At 53.5% G+C, this 21,456-nt stretch overlaps 1 protein-coding gene across 1 annotated transcript in view; it reads left to right on the top strand.

The window, feature by feature from the left end:
• Window positions 1-21,456, top strand: part of SDK1 (sidekick cell adhesion molecule 1) — an 880,998-nt gene that overhangs the window by 681,740 nt on the left and 177,802 nt on the right. Inside the window, exons 8-13 of the mRNA XM_058680763.1 lie at window positions 4,395-4,478; window positions 7,145-7,339; window positions 10,128-10,244; window positions 11,780-11,947; window positions 13,558-13,660; window positions 15,428-15,604. Of these exons, the coding sequence (XP_058536746.1) occupies window positions 4,395-4,478; window positions 7,145-7,339; window positions 10,128-10,244; window positions 11,780-11,947; window positions 13,558-13,660; window positions 15,428-15,604 (844 nt within the window). The remainder of the gene's footprint in view (window positions 1-4,394; window positions 4,479-7,144; window positions 7,340-10,127; window positions 10,245-11,779; window positions 11,948-13,557; window positions 13,661-15,427; window positions 15,605-21,456) is intronic.

Here is a 21,456-nt window from a genome sequence, read left to right as displayed (position 1 = left end):
GCAAGGGACTCTCTCTGGTCTCCCACAGGGAGGGGCTGCCTGGATCGCAGGTGGCATCCGCTAAACTTTTCCGTCCCCTGAGGGTATTCCTGCCATCTCCCAGGTCAATGGTTGGCATCTAATCCTGCCTTGGGCATGAGGGAGGCCAACCCTGACCTGGGTCATGTGCTCTCGGGCCCCCAAGCAGCCACCTGTGCCTGTGCTGGTGCCCCCCATCCACTCAGTCTGGTTAGCGAGGCTGCGCTGCCCCTCAGCTGTCCCCTCTGGTGCTGTCCTGGCTGGGACTCTATAGTGTCTGGACACTTTATTTGGGTTCACATGCTTACTGCACCTTTCCCTGGCTTGAACAAGCGCCTTGGCCTCTAGCCTCCGATTCCATATCCAGTGCAGTGCAGTGCCAGCTCATGTCACAAAGAGCCAATGATGTCCACCACAGCCGTGTTACGTGGCAGTTATGAGTGGGCACAGCACCACTGTACCTTATGCCACTTCCCAATGCCAGCCAGTAGCCCATAGTGACACCCTCCTCTCCCTCCTCTCCCGTCCCCCTCTCTCCCTCCCTCCCCTCCCCTGCTTCCTGCTTTCCCACCTCCCCTCTCCCTGCCCTCCCCTCCCTCCCCTCCCTCCCCCTCTCCCTCCCCCTCCCCCTTCCTCCCCCTCCCCCTCTTCCTGCCCTCCTCCCTCCCCATCCTCTCCTTCCCCTTTTCTTCTCATCCTTCTCTCTTACTGGGAATCTCTCAGCTCCCTTTCCCCTCTGGTCTCCTGCTTCCAGAAAGTTCTCTGCCAAAGCGCCATGATTAACTGAGGCCGTCAGCTCTGCCAGGTCAGGCTCCCTGAAGGGGGTTCTGTGGCCCTATCACGTCTGCACGCACCCTGCACATCACGTGCACAGGTTTCAGGGGGATCATTCTGCCCACCACAATGGGCACGGGCATCTGAGTGTGGACAGGGAGGGCGGCCTTGGCACACTGGGGGACCAGCTGCCCCTTGGGTTGGGCCATCAGAGCAGGGAACATCTTCTTGCCATTTCCCCATTCAGGAAATGCTGTGAAACTGAGTTACAACTCACATCAGACTCAGGACAGCGTGGGGAACCCTTTGCTCAGAAGGGGCAGTATGCTGCCGCCCTGGGATTTGAGACCCACCCTGGAGGGATGGCCGCTGCCCCTTCTGAGCCTGCGTGGGTCTCGAGGCTGAGCCCTCTGCCCTGCCCTTCTCCGAACGCCGTAATCCCGCTCAGCACATGCAGGCCTTTATCTGATGTCTTTATATTGTTTCAGAGGAGATCAAAGAGTTCGTCTCAGTCTCCGCTTTCATCGGCTGCTGTTGTGATCAATTTTTTAAAACTCCCGTGTGGGCAGTGCACCCTTCTAGAAAGAGCTGTTACTGATTTGCTAAGACACCCACTCACCTTCTTGCCCTTGGACAAGCAAGTGGTCGCTAGAGGCTATAGCCAGGACAGCTAATTCCCAGTTGAAAAAGACCTGCCCTCGCTCAGTCTGCCCGTAGCTAAGCTGTCCAGGGTTTGCCTCTCTCCTGACTGCGTGGGAGACCATGGCTGGGCTGGAGAATGGTGCCCTGGGTGAGTCAGCAGTGACAGGGACTGGGCCTGAAGGCAGGGAAGGAGCCAAGAAGGGGTCAAAAGCTGCATGGCTATTGGGGTGTTCAGGGCCGTGGCCGCTGCTCTGTGGCCTCAAGCATCCCTCAGGCATGGGCTGGGGGCATCTACATCCAGAGTCACACTGTGCCCTGCCACTCCAGCCTGCCTGGCACTGCACTGCTCAACGTGGCAAGGTACCTGGGGAAGCAGGGAGTGGGAGGGCTCAGAGGACTCCAGCCCCAGAGACAGCCAGCGGCACTGTGCGGACCACTGTGCAGACCGCCTTGACTGTGACCCTACTGGGCCCCTCCGTGGAACTGCTGCGGGGCATCATGCCAGACAGCTGCTGTGGGCAGTGCCTTGGGGCGGTCAGTGGGGTCCAGGGGTGCTGATGGTGTCCATGGATCGTGTCTTACTGAGAGCAGCTCATCCCGGGTGAATCCACACAAGTTATGCTGAAAGGCAGAGCCAGCTCCCAAGATTAAATACAATGCAGTCCCACCTATGGAATGCGCTTGACACGATGGACTTGCAGAAACAGGGCCAGCTGGTGGCTGCCATGGGCTGGTGCTATGGGGGCTTGGGGTGAGCAGGTTACAGTGGCAAGGATGTTCTGCGTCTGCAGTGGCGGTAATGGCGTGACCCCCACACGGGATGTTGTGTAGAGCTACAATCACACGCATGTGTACACACAGCCCTGGAGAGCTCTCAGTGTGATATCCTGATCACGCTGTTAGTTTACAAACTGTCGACCCTGGGCAAAACTAAGAAACAGAAACATGAGCTCTCTCTCGTCTCGCTCGACGACATGGGCTCTGCAATTGTGGAAAAGTAAAACTCAGTCCTCAGCAAGTGGTGACTTTAGAAAGGACGGTGTTCCCTAAAAGCCGCTTCACCCTCAGCAAGTGGTGATTTCACGCTAACTTTCCACCAGGCCCTTCTGTCAGGCCCTCGTGGTGGTGTAGCCTCCAGCACACACTGCTGAGTGCTCAGCCGTGCTGCTGCAGCCACTGGGCGGTTAGACTGTAAATAATACTGCGGCCATTGCTGTCGCCAAGGAGGCCTGAGCAGGTGGGAGGCACGCGCGTGTGCGGTGAAGGCCAGCCAGGTGGAGGGAGACGTTGAGTAAAGCTGAGAGGGGGTTCGGCCCCCAGATCATGACCCTGGAACGGGAGGATCCGGACAGGTTAGCGCCAAATCCTAACCTGACTTTGCCTCCACCTGGAAACCCACAGCCTTTTCTCCTATTATTATTTTTTTTAATATTTATCTATTTAAAGGCAGAGTTGGACTGGATTGAGAGAGAGAGAGATGTTCCATCTGCCGGCTCAGTCCCCAAATGGCCACTCTGGCTGCAGCTGGGAGCCTAGAACACCACTCAGGTCTCCCATGTAGATGGCCCAAGCATTTGGGCCATCAGCCTCTTCTTTCCCAGGAGCCTTCGCGGCAGGCCAGGTCAGAAGTGGAGCTGCTGGGACTTGAACCAGCATGCCACAGACATTGGCTTCCTCAAGGAGTCACAAAAGGCCCCAGAGGGTCATTTCTTGGAAATGCTAAAATTTTCCCTTCTTTCCAGCTTCTTTCAGGTCCCACCCTATTTCAAGGATAGTTAATGTGGGAGGCAGGCCACACTGCTGTGTTCAAATCCCACACGGTTACAGGGAACATCACCCACCCAGGAAGACAGTCCCCGGAAATTAATTATCACAGAAAAAGTACATAGAGCAGCCTTTAGTTAGCACGATAATGAAATCACTATCGCCTGAGTACTCCATGTGCTTGGCCGTGCCTCTCTCAGATTTCTGCTGAATAAACTGAGAAAAATATTGTGTTACGCTCTCCAAGGAAATTCATTTTTTAATAAAACCACTATATTTTTTTGCTAAACAGATGAGGTAGCCAAGGGGTCCCGCTGCGGCTCAAGCTAGATGAGAGGCCCTCCTTTGCTGTCTCTTTGCTAGTATTTTGCACTCCTTTGAGGTCTGAAGTCTGTATTTTGGAGAACTGCTAAGGCCTGAGAAGGGTGTTCATGGGCCATACTCTCCACGGCCCGGCCCGGGCGCCCTCTTGGACCTGCTCTTTGAGGAGTTGGTGTTTAGCTTCTGAAGCGAACCTGCCTATAAAATACCGTGCTGTAAATATAAACCTTTATGAAGCTCTTGGGCTAGCCCTTCTAAAATGTGAATGAAGATATTCCATGATCCAAGCCCATAAACTGAAAAGTAGCTGCCGGCCTGAGTAATAATTTGCTTCCTAGACCTTAGCGTGTAAGTTGCTGCTGGCCTCTGCTCCATGGATCCAATGTTTGCAGATGGTGGTAACTAATGATAAAGTTTGGAAGAATACCTTTTTAAAAAAGATTTATTTATTTTTATTGCAAAGTCAGATATGCAGAGAAGAGGAAAGACAGAGAGGAAGAGCTTCCGTCCACTGATTCACTCCCCAATTGACCACAACAGCCGATGCTACGTCAATCTGAAACCAGGAGCCAGGACCACCTTCTGGGTCTCCCACACAGGTGCAGGGTTCCAAGGCTTTGGGCCGTCCTTGCCTGCCTTCCCAGACCACAAGCAGGGAGCTGACTGGAAAGTGGAGCAGCCGGGATTAGAACTGGCGCCCATATGGGATCCCAGCATGTTCAAGGCGAGGACTTTAACCACTAGGCTACCGCACTGGGCCCAGAAGAATACACTTTGGAAGGAGCTCGGATGATCTGAGGCTCTTGTAGTCTTTGACATATCCTACTCTTGCTTGGGGACTACCATTTATCATTACTGTTCTCTTCTTCTCCAAGAGCCACCGTATTTCACCACTGAGCCGGAAAGTCGGATTTTGGCTGAAGTGGAAGAGACTGTGGACATTGTGTGTCGAGCCATGGGTGAGTGAGGCCCAGCTGGAAGCAGGTCCACCGGGAAGGAATGACTGTGACCGTTTTCCAGGCGGGGTTGGCACCGTTCTAGGGAGACGGGTGCCTGATGGCTAAGAGCTGCCTCACGTGGCCATGTCACCTGGGCAGCGTGGGACCTCGGTGGTGGCTGTGTCACCTGGGCAGCGTGGGTCCTCGGTGGTGGCCGTGTCACCTGGGCAGCGTGGGACCTCGGTGGTGGCCGTGTCACCTGGGCAGCGTGGGTCCTCGGTGGTGGCCGTGTCACCTGGGTAGTGTGGGTCCTCGGTGGTGGCCATGTCACCCGGGCAGTGTGGGACCCCGGTGAGCCTTAGTCCTCTCATCTGCACTGCAGTGCTGACAGGGCTCGCCCCGGGGGGAGAAAGGAACGCTCACCCCGCCAGCCCAGGCAGACGAGGGGTGCCGTTGTCCCACAGGCATCGCTCATGAAACCTGGGCAGAAAACCCAGTCTCCATCCACGGGGACCTCAGCTGTTTCACATTTTCTGCAGAGGAGAAATGTGCCGTTCTCGGTCCCTTCCAGCTCTGGGTCAGCTCTGGCCCTGTTGTGGGGGTGGTCCCACCCTCCTGCCCCAGGCCCTGATTGCTACTATCTGCCTGCAGCAGTGGGCAATCACACAGGAGCCCCTGGCTAAAGCCATTTCAGCAAGCCTGTGGGACAGGAAAGCTCTTTATCCACACCTGTTCGTCTGCAGGGTGGGTGTTTTCTCCCCCCACTAAGACCTTGCACAATAAGAATTACTGTCACTCCAGAATAGCTCTGTACAGAGAGCATAATCTCACTCTACACAGACAGAAACCACGCCTGAGCAAGCCAGGTGACGTGAAGTAGCTCCGGGCACAGAGCCACAAAGATGCAAGAGACAAGTGTCACACTGCTGTCAGGTGGAAGCTGGGGAAGGAGGGGCTTCCGCAGGTCTGGACCCAGACCCCACACTCCTGCCCCAGAGCATCTGTCCTTGGCAGGCACCTCTGCTCCCCCGGGGACTAAGGCCAGTGCGTGGCACACACAGGGCCGTGTGTGGGTGTCGTTTTTCTCCTTTCTGAAAGTGACCAGTTGATGGTGAAGGCAGCAGGGTGAGCCTGGAGCCGGGGGTACCTGCTGGGCTCTCTTAGCAGTTGTGACTTGGGCCTCCTGGCCACACCCTGGGCATCTGCAGGTCTGCCCTACAGTGGTTCTGCCTCCGCTCGGGTCCTGCGCACGCAGCTGCTGGGCTGGGGGCATCGTGACACAGATTTGAAGTGAAGCTTGGGCTGACTGTGGCTGTGTTGTTCCTAAGCCACTCGGTGAGCACGTGAGCCTGTTAACTCCCCGGCATGCTTGTATTTGAGGAACAAGAGTGCACAGTGCTTGGTGAGGGGACAGGATTTCTGTTCATGATGTTGAACTGTCCCTAAATAGAAACGCTCCAGGTTCCCTGCGCACTTTGAATAAACGACAATCTTATAAACTCTCCCTTAACCAAGAAATTTGCTTTTTTTTTTTTTTCACTTGATTTCTACAGGGCTTTCACTGCTTGTTGGTTATGGACTTGCAGCTTGAGCAGGTGGCTGTGTGTACTTGCCAGCACCACGTGTGCCCAAGCAGCAGAGGCGCCCCCACTCGCCGGCTGGGCCCAAGCCCGCCGTGCAGGCCTCGCTACTCACTGCAGTGCCCAGGGCCTGGGAAAGGGCAGCCGGGAGTGGCCTGGGCACCGAGCTCGGCCTGGCCCTCTGCCCAGGAGGAGCCGGCTCACTGCTCCTTGAGTCGCCTGTTCTCACATCTGTCTTAGGGACCAGGACAGCTTCTCCCACTTGCACAGTGCAGCGCCCCGTGTCTGTTCACCTCTCAGCAAACACGTCTCCCGTCCGCCCAGTGAGTCACGGCTCTGACACTGGAGCTGTTTGGTGAGGTCAGTGGGGACTGTTCAGAGGGTGCCGTCCAGCCTGTTCGTTGCACAATGCATACTCTTACGGTTTATTACAGAGTTAGCATTTACACACATAGACATGGATTTTAGTTCTTACTTGTCTATTTGAAAGGGAGAGAATTAAATACAGAGAGAAAAAACTCCATTAACATGACTTACTGTCCAGGGGGCCACAGTGGTCAGAGCTGGGCCAGGCCGAAGGCGGGCGCCACGAGCTCGCTGGGTCTCCCTTGTTGGTGTCAGGACCCCACTCCTTTAGCCAGCACCTGCTGCCTCCCAAGACGCATGTTAGGAGGAATCCAGAATTGGAACCAGAACTGGAACTCCAACCCAGATGCTCTGAGGCTGGCGTCTCAAGCAGTGGCTCAGCCACTGTGCCAAGCACCATGCTGTCAGAGAGGCGTCTGGTGGCCGCAGCCTCTGAATGGAGCTGCAGGGAACCAAGGCAGGGAGTGCTCTGTCCAGGCTAATGCACTCAGCCAACGCTAGACGTGGGCTTTGGCCTCAGTGCTGCCTGCTGTCCTTGTCCTGGGCCCGCATCTGCCGTATGGTGAGGAGTCGGGCCTGGAGGCCCAGCAGAGATCATGTCTACAGGCCGGAGCTGAGCCCCAAAGGATCTACAGCCCTGCCATCTGCAGGTCCCTCCGGGTGGAAAATGTCTGCTGCTTTTGCCTCGGCAGTGCCGTTCCTCCTGTTCTAAGATGCCTGTCTGTGTCTGCTCCTGCACAGGGGTCCCTCTTCCGGCCCTGCAGTGGTACAAGGACGCCATCTCCATCAACAAGCTCCAAAACCCTCGCTACAAAGTGCTCGCCAGCGGAAGCCTGCGCATCCAGAAGCTGCGTCCAGAGGATTCTGGAATGTTCCAGTGCTTCGCCAGCAACGAGGGAGGGGAGATCCAGACCCACACCTACCTGGCCGTCACCAGTGAGTACCACCACAGCATGGGCTGCACCACGGCCCTAGGTCGGCCAGCAAGAAAACAGCAGGATCTGTGCGGCCCAGCACTGAACAGCCATGCAGGCTGGTTGGGACCACACCCCAGGAGTACCCCACTGCCTTGGCAGGGCTCTTGGGTTGATGGTGGGGACCCCCAGTACCCCCCTCGTCTGTGAGCCCCGATTTCTCCAGCGAGAAGTGTGCTTTTTGTTAGGAAGAAATGCCTGGTTTCTGAACAGAATTGGAAGGACCCTGAGTGAATAGCTTGTTCCTAATCTTTTTCTTTTGATCTTTTTTCCATTTTTTATATTCTTTCTCTATTTTAGCTTTATTGAACAATTACAGTTCTTTTGTGAGCTTTTTTATTATCCCATTAACAGAAATACGTTGGCTCTCTGTCTTTGAAAAAATCAAGGTAAAGGTTTCCATTGTATCTGTGGGTTTTCCTTTGACTCTGCCATGGTTGTAATATTGTTCTAAAATGAAATGGAATGTAGTGATTGTGGAATTCTACCTTTCCTGTGTGCCCTGGTGAGCGGCCAGAGCCACGAGCCACACAGCAGCAGCAGGCACGGGCTGCCGGGCTCTCGTAGCCTGAGCTGCCGGAGGACGGAGGAGGGTTTGAAAGGCCCACAGGTGTGGGGGCTCAGGTCACCCCGCTCCCCTGTGCACCGAGGGCAAATTTGTCCCCCAAAGATCCGACATCCCTTCAGCCATTGTAGTAACAGCAGATGTTTAAGCCAGAAGTGAGCTGGGATCTGTTAGAATTCTCTAAAGCTTAGCTTGCAGTTGGGGCCATGGAGATGGGGCCGGGTACAGCCAGCTTTGAGAGGCCGGCTTCACAGTGGACCTCTAAGATGCTGCCGAGTGTTCAAGTCTCAGACGCGGCCGGCTCCCCCACCAACAGGGGGCGCTGTGCTCCGGTGCAGCTCCGCTGCATTTTTAATTTACTGATCTTTTAAAACTCTCTCTGCCAGGCAGAGAGGAGAAGGCTCTCACTTGCATATTCACTCCTGAGTTGCTCTGCGGTAACCAGGCTGGGCTGCTCCATAGCCAGGAGCTGGGAGCTCCGTTGGGGTGCTCCCACGTGGGTGGCAGGGACCCCGCCACCTGAGCTGCCCCTGCTGGCTCCTGGCTGGAGCCAGAAGGCAACACTAGGAATGAACCCAGCACTTTGCTGTGGGATGTGGAGACCTTAAACACTAGGTCAGGTGGCAGTCCCCAGTGAAACCGTATTTGCAGACAGGAGTCAGCAGGCTGGGTGTGGGCAACAGGTTGCTGTTTGCCCCAGCAAAAGACCCTGGACTTGGAAGAGAGGAGGACCCAGAGCCCACCGTGCCATCCCCTGCCACAGTAACTCAGCTGTCAGGACAGGGTCCAGCCAGCCAGGTAACAGGGCGGCTGTGGCCCACAGCTGGACTTTAGTGCAGCACGTGACTCAACTGCTGCCCGTCCAGTACTCCGCGATCACTGTGACCCTACTGTCCGGGCTGGCTGTGCAGATGTCTGGCAAGGTGAATCTATCCAAATTAAAGCATCTTTGTTGGAAGGAAAACGTATGTTTAAAAGCCAACAGTTACTCGTTCATTCAGCAAACAGTTCTTTGGTCGCTGCTCAGGTATTCTGGATTGGGCTTTGCGGCCACCGCCACCAGGAAGACAGGTGGCGTTCCCTGGTCCGAGGCAGACGCTCTGGAAGAGCAGCACAGGGTGACCAGGCAGTCCCCGTTAGATGGAGAGGGGAGCAGTGCTCAGAGGTGACACAAAACTAAAGGTAGCGAGAAGCTTTCCTAGCAATAGCTTGGGCACGTGCTTGCCATGGAGTGAGAGGGGTGTGCAGGTGTCTCAGAGGGAGCCCCTGGACAGAACCCATCGCTGGGCAAGGTGGCCCTGGTGGAAGACAGGCCAGAGGGACATGCAGGAACCAAGGACTTGAGGGTGCGAGGGGCCCGCAGGACTTGGAGGTGGCAGCGGTCTGAAGTGCCACAGCGTTGCCTAGGCCGAGGCGGGGAGGCCCGGATGGGGAGAAGCATTGAGCCCAACTAGGGAGCCTGGTTCTGTCCCAGGATTCAGGTAGCCTCCCCGAGGGGCAGGAAGACCAAAGCTTTAGCATGTGCCTGGAGGTGCTCACAGGCTGCCTGTGACCGTGGCTGCCCGGTGTGGGAGGCCCCGGCAGTGCTATGGTCTCCCGGAGTGCCACCCACTTCTTCCCCTGGGGGTGCCCTCATCGCCCCTAGCAGAGGTCGTTTATGTGGTGTTGGAGCGGGCGGCGGGCCCTGGCAGCCACCACCCCGAGCCCTTCTTCATTCTGTGAGTCAGGGCTGCGGAGTGAACAGGGCAGAGCCCCCGCCTCGGGCTCCTGGTGCCTCCCCGTACTCAGTGCCCCAAACGGAGGCCCTTCACACCTACCTGTGTTAGCTTTCACAACAGATCCTGAAAGCTCATTATCTAGAGAACATTTTATATTTACAAATTATCTCTTTTACTTACAGAGCAGTCTGTTGGGTTTATTTAGGTGAATGACCCTCCTCTTTCCAACAAACTCAGCCAGTCCTCTGTTGCTTCATTCACCTCATGCTTGCCACCCTGGGACTGCTCCCTTCTGGTCATTCCCAGGAACTGATTAGCAGAGGGTCCCAGTCATGCCTGGAAGGGTGGCCCTTGCTGGGGGGCCATTAGCCTGCGCTGGATCCTGAGAGCTGCCCTAGAGCCCCCGGCAGGCACGGATGGCACGTCTCCAAGGGCTAACACGTTTTATGACCCGACTCCCCTTGCAGATGTGGCCCCCGCCTTCGTCCAGCGTCCAGTGGACACCACGGTCACCGACGGGATGACAGCCGTTCTGCAGTGTGAGGTGTCTGGGGCTCCCAAACCCGCTGTCACGTGGAAGAGAGGTAGTGTCTCCCTTTCCTCTGCGTGGGGCCAGCACAGAGTAAACATGGGGGCCAATGGGTGTGTTTTATTGTTCTTACTCTCATTTGTTTTATCAACAAAGACTCAATAAACGATTGTTGGAAGCCTACCAGGTGCTAGATCCTGGGACATACAAGACCCTTGCCCTCTTAGAAGGCATCTGTTAAAAAAAAGTTTGAAGTAACGGTTAGGATAGTTCTTCCTTAAAATATTCGAAATGAATGATTGTGTGCCTTTGTGTAAACCGTGGTTAGCTTTGCTCCCATCTGAAAGACACTGGAGACCCTGCATCCACCCACTCACTCCCCAGGTGCCAACGACAGCGGGGCTGGGCCACAGGAAGGTGTCAGGGAGCCAGCCCTGTGAGCAGGCACCTGCTGCCTTGGGGTGTGAAGCTGGGCGGGAAGCAGAGCCAGGGCCGGCCCCAAACACTGCCATGTGGGATGCAGGCATCCCAGGCAGGGCGGGCGCTGCTGTGCCAAAGGCCTGTTCCTCCTTGCCTCTGTTTATCTCCTCAGGAGGCCTCTGGGGTAGCATTGCTCTCCGGCCTCCCCTCTGTGTGTGTGAAGCTGAACGCCAGCTGTGGTCTCAGTTCCTGGGAAGAGCGGTGCCACAGCACAGGCCGCTTTGTGGTCCCACAGCCTCTTCCGTGGAGCCTCGCGCGTGCCCCCGAGCAAGCGTACACAGAGCCCGTGTTCACGGACCTGCGTGCGATGGTGTTGGTTCACCTGGACTGTGGACAAACTCCACAAGCCCTGTCTTTGCCATGGTGGCAGAAAACCGTGAGGTGGCCTCTGAAATCTCAAAGGCGCGGTGCTCACACTCGGGCGTGGCTTCCACAAGAATCCGGGCGCTGCTGATGAGGGAGACGAGGGGCTGGTTTCTGCTTTACGCCCTTATTTTCACCATGCTAATAACTTCATATGGAATACGTTCAGATGGACAATAACTAAAGAAACCTGGCGTGAAGGTTCAACTCACTGTTTCCCTGTCTGCAAGTGCCAGCATCCCACAGGGGCACCGTTCTGTCCCAGCTGCTCCACTTCCAATCCAGCTCCTGCTTATGGCCTGGGAAAGCAATGGAGCATGACCAAGACCTTGGGACCTGCCCCCACATGGGAGGCCCAGAGGAAGCTCCTGGCTCCTGGCTTCAGAGGGGCTCAGCTCTGGCTGTTGCAGCCACTTAGGGAGTAAACCAGTAGAAGGAAGATCTTTCTCTCTGTATCTCCTTCTCTCTGTAAATCTGCATCTCCAATGAAAATAAAAAATCTAAAAAAAAAAAAAGTCCTAAAAGCCAATCATGCAAAGATAATAATCCCAAATGTGTATCATAATTTATTCAGCCCGATCTCATTATTGCACGATTAGGATGCTCTTGACTTTCAGTATTCTGAATAATGCTGAAGGAGCAGCTTCGCTGAGCGTGCTCGCCGGCTTCCGCTGTGCCCTGGCCGTCATTCTCTCGAGGGCTAGTTCTAACCACTGCCCTCTTTCTTCCCTGTTTCCCTTTTTCCAGGAAACCGCGTTTTGGCCAGCGGCTCTGTGCGAATCCCCAGGTTCATGCTGCTTGAATCTGGGGGCCTGCAGATAAGTCCCGTCTTCATCCATGATGCTGGCAATTACACCTGCCACGCCGCCAACACAGAGGGCTCCCTGGACGCACGTGCGGCGCTCACCGTGTGGAGTAAGGCCTGCAGCCTGCGCAGCCCTGCTGTTAATCATGCTGTTCCCCTGCGTCACGCGTGCAGTGGGGACATCAATATGCCCTTGCACTTTCTCATTTAATCAAAGCAGAACGAGTATTTTTACAACTAATTTATAGAAATCTGTTGAGTAATTAATTTTTCAGCTTCTAAAAGCATAATTAGAAAATGTATTCAAAGATTTAATGAGGACATTTCAGGAGAGAGAACAAGATTGATTTTTTTAAGATGGTAGAGTAGAGATATTATACTAGTTCCAATAACTGAATTAACATTTTGGTTGATTTATAAGAAGGCCGACTTAAGAGTTAAAATCTAAAGTATGTATGACAAAACAGAATTGTCTGGTATCTTCAACATGATGTTTCTTGTATATTAGGAGCGAACTGAAAGAAAAACTCTTGTTTTTTCTAAGCTTTTGCCGTTCTTACTGCCTCTAGAACACAGGTTTGTTAACTGAGAAGAAACTGTATTGAAGAACTCCAGGCTGAGAGAGCCAAATATCCTTTCTACCTTTTTGTTCATTTCAACTGTCAGCACAGTTTTGCTTCTGCATCCAAATCTATCTTATTAAAAACTAATTGTTGAAAGCAATTCAAAGACAAGGCTAGCAGATTTTCGTGATTCTGTCTATCAGGAAAAAAAAAGCTGTAACTTATCAGAGTAGATAAATGTGTTAAAAACGCCATCCTTCGAGAAAGACATCATTTGCTCTGTTTCTTATTTATTTGGCATTTTTATCATATAGATGGTGTCTGCTTTAATAAATGGCCCTTTCTAACTTATTGGGTATTCTAAAAATATCCAAGTTTAAACAAAATTAATCCAGTTTCTCATAATCTTGTCAAGTCCTAAAAAAGAAGTTTGGTTTCATTTGGTAGTTGAGTATCAATCCACTTTGAGTTCATCACGTGTCCCTGAAAAATGTGAAAGCTTGTCAGAAAGTGACGTCTCAGAGGTGCAGATCACTCACCGAGGGACAGTGTCTCCCCCGAGATTCGGGGCGACCAGCAGAACCCCTCGGTGGCCACCGGTGCACCTGTGCTTCCTGCTCGGAGCTGTGTCGTGGTTGGCGATGCCAGCACTGCCTTCACCAGGAGGCTCCTGCCCGGGTCACTGCTGGCGAGCGGTCACTCCCTACCTCTGCACCCATCCCCCGCTGGCTGTGTGACGTGGGACGAGGTGCTGTGTTGTTGAGCATCTGTTTCCGTTACTGGAAACCGGAGTCGTGATACGACAGCCGTCACAGGATTGTGTGTGAGGGTGTGGTGTGTGAACACGAGAGGTGGCTGGAACCAGGCCGTCTCAGGGAAGGTTCTGGATCTGAACCCAGAATGTAGACCCAGGAGTGGTTTGCATGTGGTCCTGCCTTGCTGTTCCTTTCCACATGTCTGAAGGTCAAGGTCACCTTGAGGGTGAAAGACTTCGTGACAGCAAAGTCCAGTCTTTAGTTCCCTGAAGTTGGACTTGCATTTCTTTTGTCCAGATAAGAGAAAACCCAGAGGCTTTCATGCCAGATGAGCCATTCTGTAGCCTGAGGGTGGGAGCTCTGAAACTCGGAATTCCGTCTGAATCATGCCTTGTGTTCCAGATCGGACGGCCATCGTCCACCCTCCCGAGGACCGCGTGGTGATTAAGGGGACCACGGCCACGCTGCGCTGCGGAGCCACACACGACCCCCGCGTTTCTCTCCGGTCAGCTCAGTTCCAATACTTTGGGGCTTGTTAATATTCCGTGAGCCTGTGAAGTGAAGTAGAGATGAGAAGAAAGAATTTTAGGAACTTTGATTTTCGCTGCAGACCCCTGATTACGACAGCGCAGTCGCAGGCGCCACCATTAATCACACGGATCCCATTTGCCGCTCCAGCCTTATGTATTATTTACAGTGAGCCATGTTCCACTTCATGACTTCCATACAGCTTTTCATGATTTTTCTGCCAAGGTTAATACACTATCTGTAAAACGTACTTGTCAGGGGCTGATACTTAATGAGAGAAAAATCCAGAGGGATCGAATAGGATTTCAGCAGTGTTTACATGGGGCCTTGCCATTCTCAGGAGAGACTTGCTCTCTCCCAGGAAGGAAGTCCTGCACAGAAAGAAAGATAGCTCTGCCACCTAACACACTGTGAGCAAAGTGTGGGTCGTCAGGGGATCTGGGTGACTTGACGATTCACAGGAGGGCCTGCAGCATTGGAGCTGCAGGTGCATGCGTAATGGCAGCCCGGTGGCTCTCCGTGTGAGCTGTTAGTCGGGGGAGCAGCCGCTTTCAGAGCAGTGGAGCAGGGTGGAATGAGGCCGTCCTCATTGTGTCCCCACTCTGGCGGAAGCTCAGGGAGCTGGCACCAGGGCTGGAACTGGGGTGCTTCCTGCTTGTCTGTGGACACTTGTGTTATTAACGGGATTCAGAGATAAACCCATTTCTGCAGCTCGTTGGGTGGTGTGTGACCAACCATGAGCCTGGTTCTCTGGATCTCCAAGTCACAAGCCTAGATGCAAGAATGCTGAATGCAAAAATGGAAAGTTGAAGATTCCCTGTCTTGGGGCAGTCCCCTGCCTGAAGGCGAATTCATTGCTTCCCAGAGAGCAAGGGTGGAGAACAGAGCAGTCTGAGCTGTGCTGCTCTGGAAGCTCAGACCACCCTTACGTCACAGTGGTCTCCGGGAGCTTTGCCCGGTGATGAGGGGCAAGCCACTTCCTGAGCAACAGCCTAGACGTGGGCCCCCTGGACCCCTCTTGTCCCAGGGTTTCTGCGCCCCGAAGGCATGCCAGGTCCCTAGCGACTGTCTTCCTATTTTGTCAGGTTCTTGTAGAATCTGCTCAGCTCTGTCTCAGGGTAACTTCAGATAAGTAGTTTATAAATGTCTGTGCTCGGGAATATGAAAGCTTTAAAGAAGTGGTTACAGTCTGAACATCTGATCCAATTAATCTGGGAAAGAAAGAAAAAGAACACTCTTTTCATCTCATCCCACAGTGAGCTGCGGCCCTCCCGCACCTGTCGAAGGACTGGCAGGCTCGTCACTGATTATTTTAAACAAAAAATTCCTGCAGAGTCCAGGAGAGTAGGTTTCATGGTCGGATCGGAAGAGAAGTCACTGTGATTGGGCTGTGTCTGTCTCAGGAGGTGGGGCTGGGCAACAGTCCTGGGCCGGATGTGGACTCAGCGTGGGGGTGTGTGCAGGCTGCCACGGCTGAGACCTGAGAGCAGGCAGCAGGGCCGGCCCTCCTCGGCGTCCTGTTTCTAACTCCAGCAGCCGCCTTTGTGTTAGAAGCAAGAGATCTGGTAGCTCTTCTCGTTTTTACTAAGTGTAGTTGACGCAGCATGGAGTTGGCCTCCTGGAAAGCGTACCCCGAGGGCTCTAGTGTGTGTACCAGGTCCTCAGCTGTGCGTGCTTTGTAGCAGAAAGTTCAGTGATCCCATCCCGGGAGGTGTCGTAACCCGAGACTCTGCTTGACCTGCAGCTACGTGTGGAAGAAAGACAGCGTGCGCCTCACCCCATCCAGCAACTCTAGAATTGTGCTGGAGAGGGACGGGTCCCTCCTCATCAGCCAGACGTGGTCCGGCGACATTGGAGACTACACCTGTGACGTCGTGTCGGAAGGAGGGAACGACTCCAGGGAGGCACGGCTGGAAGTGATGTGAGTAGCTCACGCTGAGTTATCCAGCTGCTGACCCTCTGCGCTCTGCTAGGGCCGGTCACATGATGCCCAGCTTGTGTCCCAGGTCAGGGTTAGAGGTCAGCACATCACGCTGCATTGCCAAGTACACTGACAAGGTTAGTGTTTTGTGACTTCAGTATAAAATGTTTCATCTTGGATGTGGCTGGCTCTGTGATTAGCATTCATCCCCACGAAGCCCTTTGTCGTGTCTGCCAGTGACGCGGCACTGAAAGTGTTCCCCACGCCACGCTGGAGCGCCAGTCAGTTCATTTTCCCGGTGCTATTCACCAGAGCTGCTGCTTGTGGAAAAAGCCCAGCGTGAGCCCACCGAGGCGAGACCACGCTCTGGAAAGCCAGCTGGACTTGAGGCTTTAGTTGCAGCTGCCTCTGCGTGGGCAGATCAATACTTTAAGGCCTTGGAGATGCGGGAGGAGCAGGCAGCAGCCCCTGGCTTCTAAACCCAGCTTCCCCGGGGCCCAGGAGCCTGGCTCCTCCACTCTTCTCTCTCCAAATCCCCCTCTAGTGACAGAGCAGGAAACGGAGCGACTGATTCATTCCAGTTTTCCAACATGAATTTATTTGCTTTTTCAAAACTCTGGCCACTCAGGTATTCCCAAACCCACCCTGAGGGAAAGGAATCGGGGGCAGCATAGGCCAGCCTGGCTGTCCAGAGGCCCAGGAGCCCAGCGACCCCAGAGGGCTCAGCAGGACCCTGATGCAGCCACAAAGCTGCCCTGTGGATGGGTGCATGGCAGGGCTGGGTCTCCCCACCACATCTCAGTCCCCGAGCCCACCAGTGCTGTGTGCCTGCTCCCTGTGTGTGCTCCCAGTGCTGTGTGCCTACCCCCTGTCTGTGCTCCCAGTATCCCTCCTCCCAGGGCTGCTCCTCCCCTACCTCTGTGGCTTAGCTTGCGGCCTCTGCTGGCCATCCCCCCTGTAGCAGTCAGACGACAGACTGTTTCCACGGCTCTTCCCAGCACCATGGCTCTGAGCACGCAGGGTGGCGTCGGCATCGTCCCCTCTCCATGACATGCACAAGTGCTGGGGTAGCACAGGTTTGCACTTTGAAGGCCTGACAGTGTTTGCTCTAAAGTAGGCACTCCATGCATGTGTGAAGACTGCCCTGTGCGTGCCCGAGTGAGTCAGTGTGCACTGTGTGTGTGTGACTGCCCTGCCAGCCTCTCAGCCCCGTCACTCCTGGTACCCCCATGCCCTTGGTCTCACCCCAGTGGCCAGGGCATTTGCTCAGGTCTCTCACCAGCCCTGCTTTTCCATCTACCTTCTCCTTCCGTGTCTCAGGTCAGGCTTTTTTTTCCTCTCGTTTTGCTAACACTGGAGGTCATAACCAGTGAATTTAGTGATCCGCTGTGCAATTCACATTTGTAAAACTACCTTGGAGCACCCTTAGATCATCCATCGTTGCTCTGGAATAAAGAAGTGTGAGCGGTTCATCGGCTGTGTCAGCAGCAGCCCAATTGCACTCTGCAATGGGGCACATTCATTTCGTTCTGTGCCGTTTTTATGTTCTACTGATGTACATATCTTCCCTGCTATTTGCTTATTTGATTTCCTCTAAGTAAAATACATTTTTCAGCCGATGTTGCTGAATGTATAAAATAATAGGCTTTTTGTAATGGTAAAACACCTCTTCTCCAAATAGAGAAATATTTGTAGATTGGTGATTCAAACCAATTTGGGTGCAACCGGCTACAGAGCTGATTGGGGAGATAGTGGAATTCGTCGACAGTTGTTGGTGCGGTAAACGCTGTAGCTTGGAAGTCTAAAAGAGGTGGTGACGTCGCCGAGCATCCTCAGGCCCCCACAGGCCCCAGGGCCCTGCAACACCAACATAGGCGTTAGAGGCAACCATGATGGCAAGGCAGTTTGTGTTTCTCAGAGAACCCTCAAACCCAGCTCAGTAACGCTGAATGGTTGTACTCGAATGACGAGAAGCCAAGAACCACCTGTGCTGGCAGCAGGGCTGCGGAGCGCTTGGGCCGACAGCGTCCTCCTCTGAGCGCTTCGGTCAAAGCTGCTTCGTTTAGTGCCCACGTCACAGCGTTGCAAGTGGCTTTGGGAGATGTGCTGCCCACCGTGTTCCAGAACCTGCTGCACCTTGCTTGTGTTCTAGTGCTGGGCCGTGCCTGTGTTCCGGCCTGGCGGGCTAACAGGGCAGGGTGGAGCTGCTGTCAGTTCACCCTGCCGTGAGGCCTGGGGCCAGCTTACATCCCTTCACAGCCCTGAACTGCCCTGCTTGGAGACCGAACATGAGTTCACGTGCCTTGGAGCGTCATTGTGTGGGTTAAATGAACCCATGTGCCACCCAGGAGGGCACCTGGGAGACGAGGGACACCATTCCTGGTGGCTGTCGTGATTCCCTGCCCCATTGCCACACCCCAGCCTCCCAGAGCTCAGAGTTGGCAGTCCTGTGACCCCACTACAGTTTGGACTGTATCATCACGACTTTCCTACGTGCACTCCCGGCTGACCTGCCCTCCCTCAGGCTCCTGAGGCTTCAATGACTGATTAATTGTTAAATCTCTAAAAGACCCAATTAGCTTCATCCCCCTCCTCCCAGCTCTGGAAGGTTCTTAGGAGCCTGGAGTAACAGAGGAAAGCTGGTCTGCGGCTGACAGGAAGATGCAGCCCCTAAGGCAGTGGGCGGGGTCTCTCGCAGTAAGATGACTTCTGACCAAGCTGTAATAAGGAGTGAGCAATTTAATGCCTTTCCTCCCAATCTGTCAGGCCCACGCCGTCTTCCTCATCCAAGTGAACTCGGACTGTGGCTTTGACCAAGTCATCATTTCTGCATTAAAGGGGCATCACTTTTTTTTTTTAAAGATTTATTTATATTACAAAGTCAGATATACAGAGAGGAGGAGAGACAGAGAGGAAGATCTTCCGTCCGATGATTCACTCCCCAAGTGAGCCGCAACGGCCGGTGCGCGCCGATCCGAAGCCAGGAACCTGGAACCTCTTCCAGGTCTCCCACACGGATGCAGGGTCCCAAAGCTTTGGCCCGTCCTCAACTGCTTTCCCAGGCCACAAGCAGGGAGCTGGATGGGAAGTGGAGCTGCCGGGATTAGAACCAGCGCCCATATGGGATCCCGGGGTGTTCAAGGCGAGGACTTTAGCCGCTAGGCCACTGCGCCGGGCCCGGGGCATCACTTTTTATACAGAAAAAAAGGCTCATGTGATCCTCTTGTCTCAGAGCGATCCCCTGCAGCCACAGTTGCCAATTGCTCTCCCTGGACTCTTTTCAAAACTGAGTTTCTTCCACGCCCCTTGCTTCATCTCCTTCCTGCACGGTCCACGTTCTGTTATTGGTGCTGTTGCTGATTTTAGTTGCTATGGGGTGTGGTTTGCCCGGGGTGCTCTCCCACTGTCCCGTTCCCTGCAGGTCACAGAGCGACTTGGCCTGGGGCTCCATTTCCATTGTTCTTGGGTCTCTGTCGCTTGCTGCCAGTCCGCATGTCACGGTCTGTGAGTCGCTCTAATAGCCACTGATGCTCAGCATTGGCAGAGAAGCACCCAGTTGCAGACCATCCCTGTTAGGTCGGATTTTCCTGAATGGTGTTAGAAAATTTCAAAGGCTCGTCTTTCCATTACTAATACACACTGGTCAGGGGCTTCGTGAAACTTGATTTTCCAGATAACTAAACACATTCAAAGAAATAGTATGTATTTCTAACATACATATTAAGTTAATAAGTTCTTGACTTTGCTGGATCTGTGATATGCAGCATACGAGATGGCATACAAAGGTCCTTCTTCCAGGCCAGAGGCCAGGACCAGGGACCTCTGAGCCCTATAACCTGTGCAGCAGTCAGGTTGTACCCTGGGTGACGGGAGCCCCCGAGCAGACTCTGTTGGCCAGTGTTGGAGCACGGCCTGCTGTGTCCACCGTCATGGCAGAGCCGCCATCACACACCCCTGCGTTAGGTCTTGACTCAAGATTAGTTATCTTCCAAACTTCTTCAGTCTTTTTTGTTGTTGTTAACCTCAGGCTCTTGACAACCATTTTTGCCATTTAGTGTGCGTGAGTCTCGCAAGAGATAAATTTGCTGCGATTGGTGCTTACATCAAGAAATAAGAAAGACACCAGATAAATGAGCTCAGTATACACCATAAACCATTATGGGTGGCAGGGGCCCAAACACTTGGACCAGCCTCTACTGCTTTCCCAGGCGTGTTATCAGAGAGCCGATCACAGTGGAGTAACTGGGACTTGAATCAGCACCTGTATGAGACACCAGTATTGCAGATGGCAGCTTAACCCACAGCACCACGGCACACACCCTGCCCTGAGAGCCTTCTGAGGTCTTCCTCATGTAAGGGAAGTCTTCCAAAGAAATTTTGATACTGATTACCTGGAATTCAAAAGCTGACAGTCCTAATAACACTGTGCTCACTTTAGACACCTGGTACAGACTCCAAGGCTCCCAGGCTCCCTAAACCTGTGATGAACTAAAATTGGTGGCTTCTCACTATATTGCTAGATGTAAATGTTCTATGCTGAACTCGGCCATCTTTATGGTCACAGTTTTCTTACAAACACTCAGTATCAGGAGCCAAGGGGGAGACCCACGCAGAGAAGGACTGCCCACCCAGAGCTTCCCTCGCTCTGGCTGCTAAGATCGGTGTGTGGAGTCTCCGGGGAGGGGGGTATCATTGCATTGGCCTGTGGAGGTGAGAATGCTGGGTGCATTTCATTGGCTCAGGCCTCAAATGTCGAATCACACAGTTGGTCCTCCCGGCATGGCCAGATCTCATTCTGAAACTCTCTAGAGGCTGGGGTCCCTCGGGCCACAGGAATGTCAAGGACGGTTCTGCCACTCAGGAAATTCCTCCTCCCAGACCAGATGAGCTCTTGGTTACGCAGCCGTCGGACTTGGATAGAGCTAGGCCCGCTGTTTGTTTCCAGGGGAGAATATTTTAGCAGGTTTGATTAGGTTTCACCTTAAACCAGCTAAAACTTGGGAGAAAAAGTCAGAAATGGGACAGAGGAGAAGTAGGATTTTTTTTTATCCTGGCATTTCTTTCACAGTGGTCTTTGTTGGAAACCTATTGGAAATCTGATTATTGGAGAATACAAATGAAAACAACAGCCTCTTCTCTGACTTAAAACTTAATTCACAGTTAAAGGGAAAACAAGACAGCATTTCAGGCTCAAGTTCTTGCTTTGTGATTCTAATATACAAAGAAGCCCCAGTCCACGTTAGAAACACGAGTTTGTTTATCAACGGTGTGCAGAAGTTAGAGCTGGGTTTCTGAGGTAGCTGAAAGCACAAAACAGCTTAATAAATTTTCAAGTATAATGAGTGCATTTTTTAAATTAAAAATATCAAGAATAAGTATGGCTTTTTCTTCTGACTTGCGTAGCTCAGCGGCAACTGACAACTGAGAGAGACCAAAAAGTAGTTAGTGGGGGAGGTGAGTCCCACTCGACATCCGTGTCCCCAGCTCTGCCTGGGACCAGCCATCCCCGACGCCTCAGCCAGGGCCTGCTCCCAGATTCAGGCGGTGCGAGGCCGGTACCGGACCAGGGCAGCAGGGACCTTACATGGCAGGCTCTGCCCCGGCAGAACTTTGCCGGTGAGGTTCTGTGACTCCACCATCAGTAAATCCCAGGAAACAAGTTCCATTAGTGACTTATCTTCTGGAATGTGTCTGCTTTAATTGCCTTTCTGTTTTATGGCCTCTCGCTGATGTGTCATTTACCATTTCCGCTGGATTCTCGTTAGCGTGCTTGCCACGTTTGCTTGTAAGTGCTTTGCCCACCTGCCCGTGGTGCCACGGGAGACGGGATGACAGTGCAAGCTCGTGCTGTC

This window comes from Ochotona princeps, chromosome 24, assembly GCF_030435755.1.
Source record: "Ochotona princeps isolate mOchPri1 chromosome 24, mOchPri1.hap1, whole genome shotgun sequence".
Classification (NCBI taxonomy): domain Eukaryota; kingdom Metazoa; phylum Chordata; class Mammalia; order Lagomorpha; family Ochotonidae; genus Ochotona; species Ochotona princeps.
The sequence above is the reverse complement of the archived record's forward strand: the minus strand, read 5'-3'. Positions and strand labels throughout refer to the sequence as shown.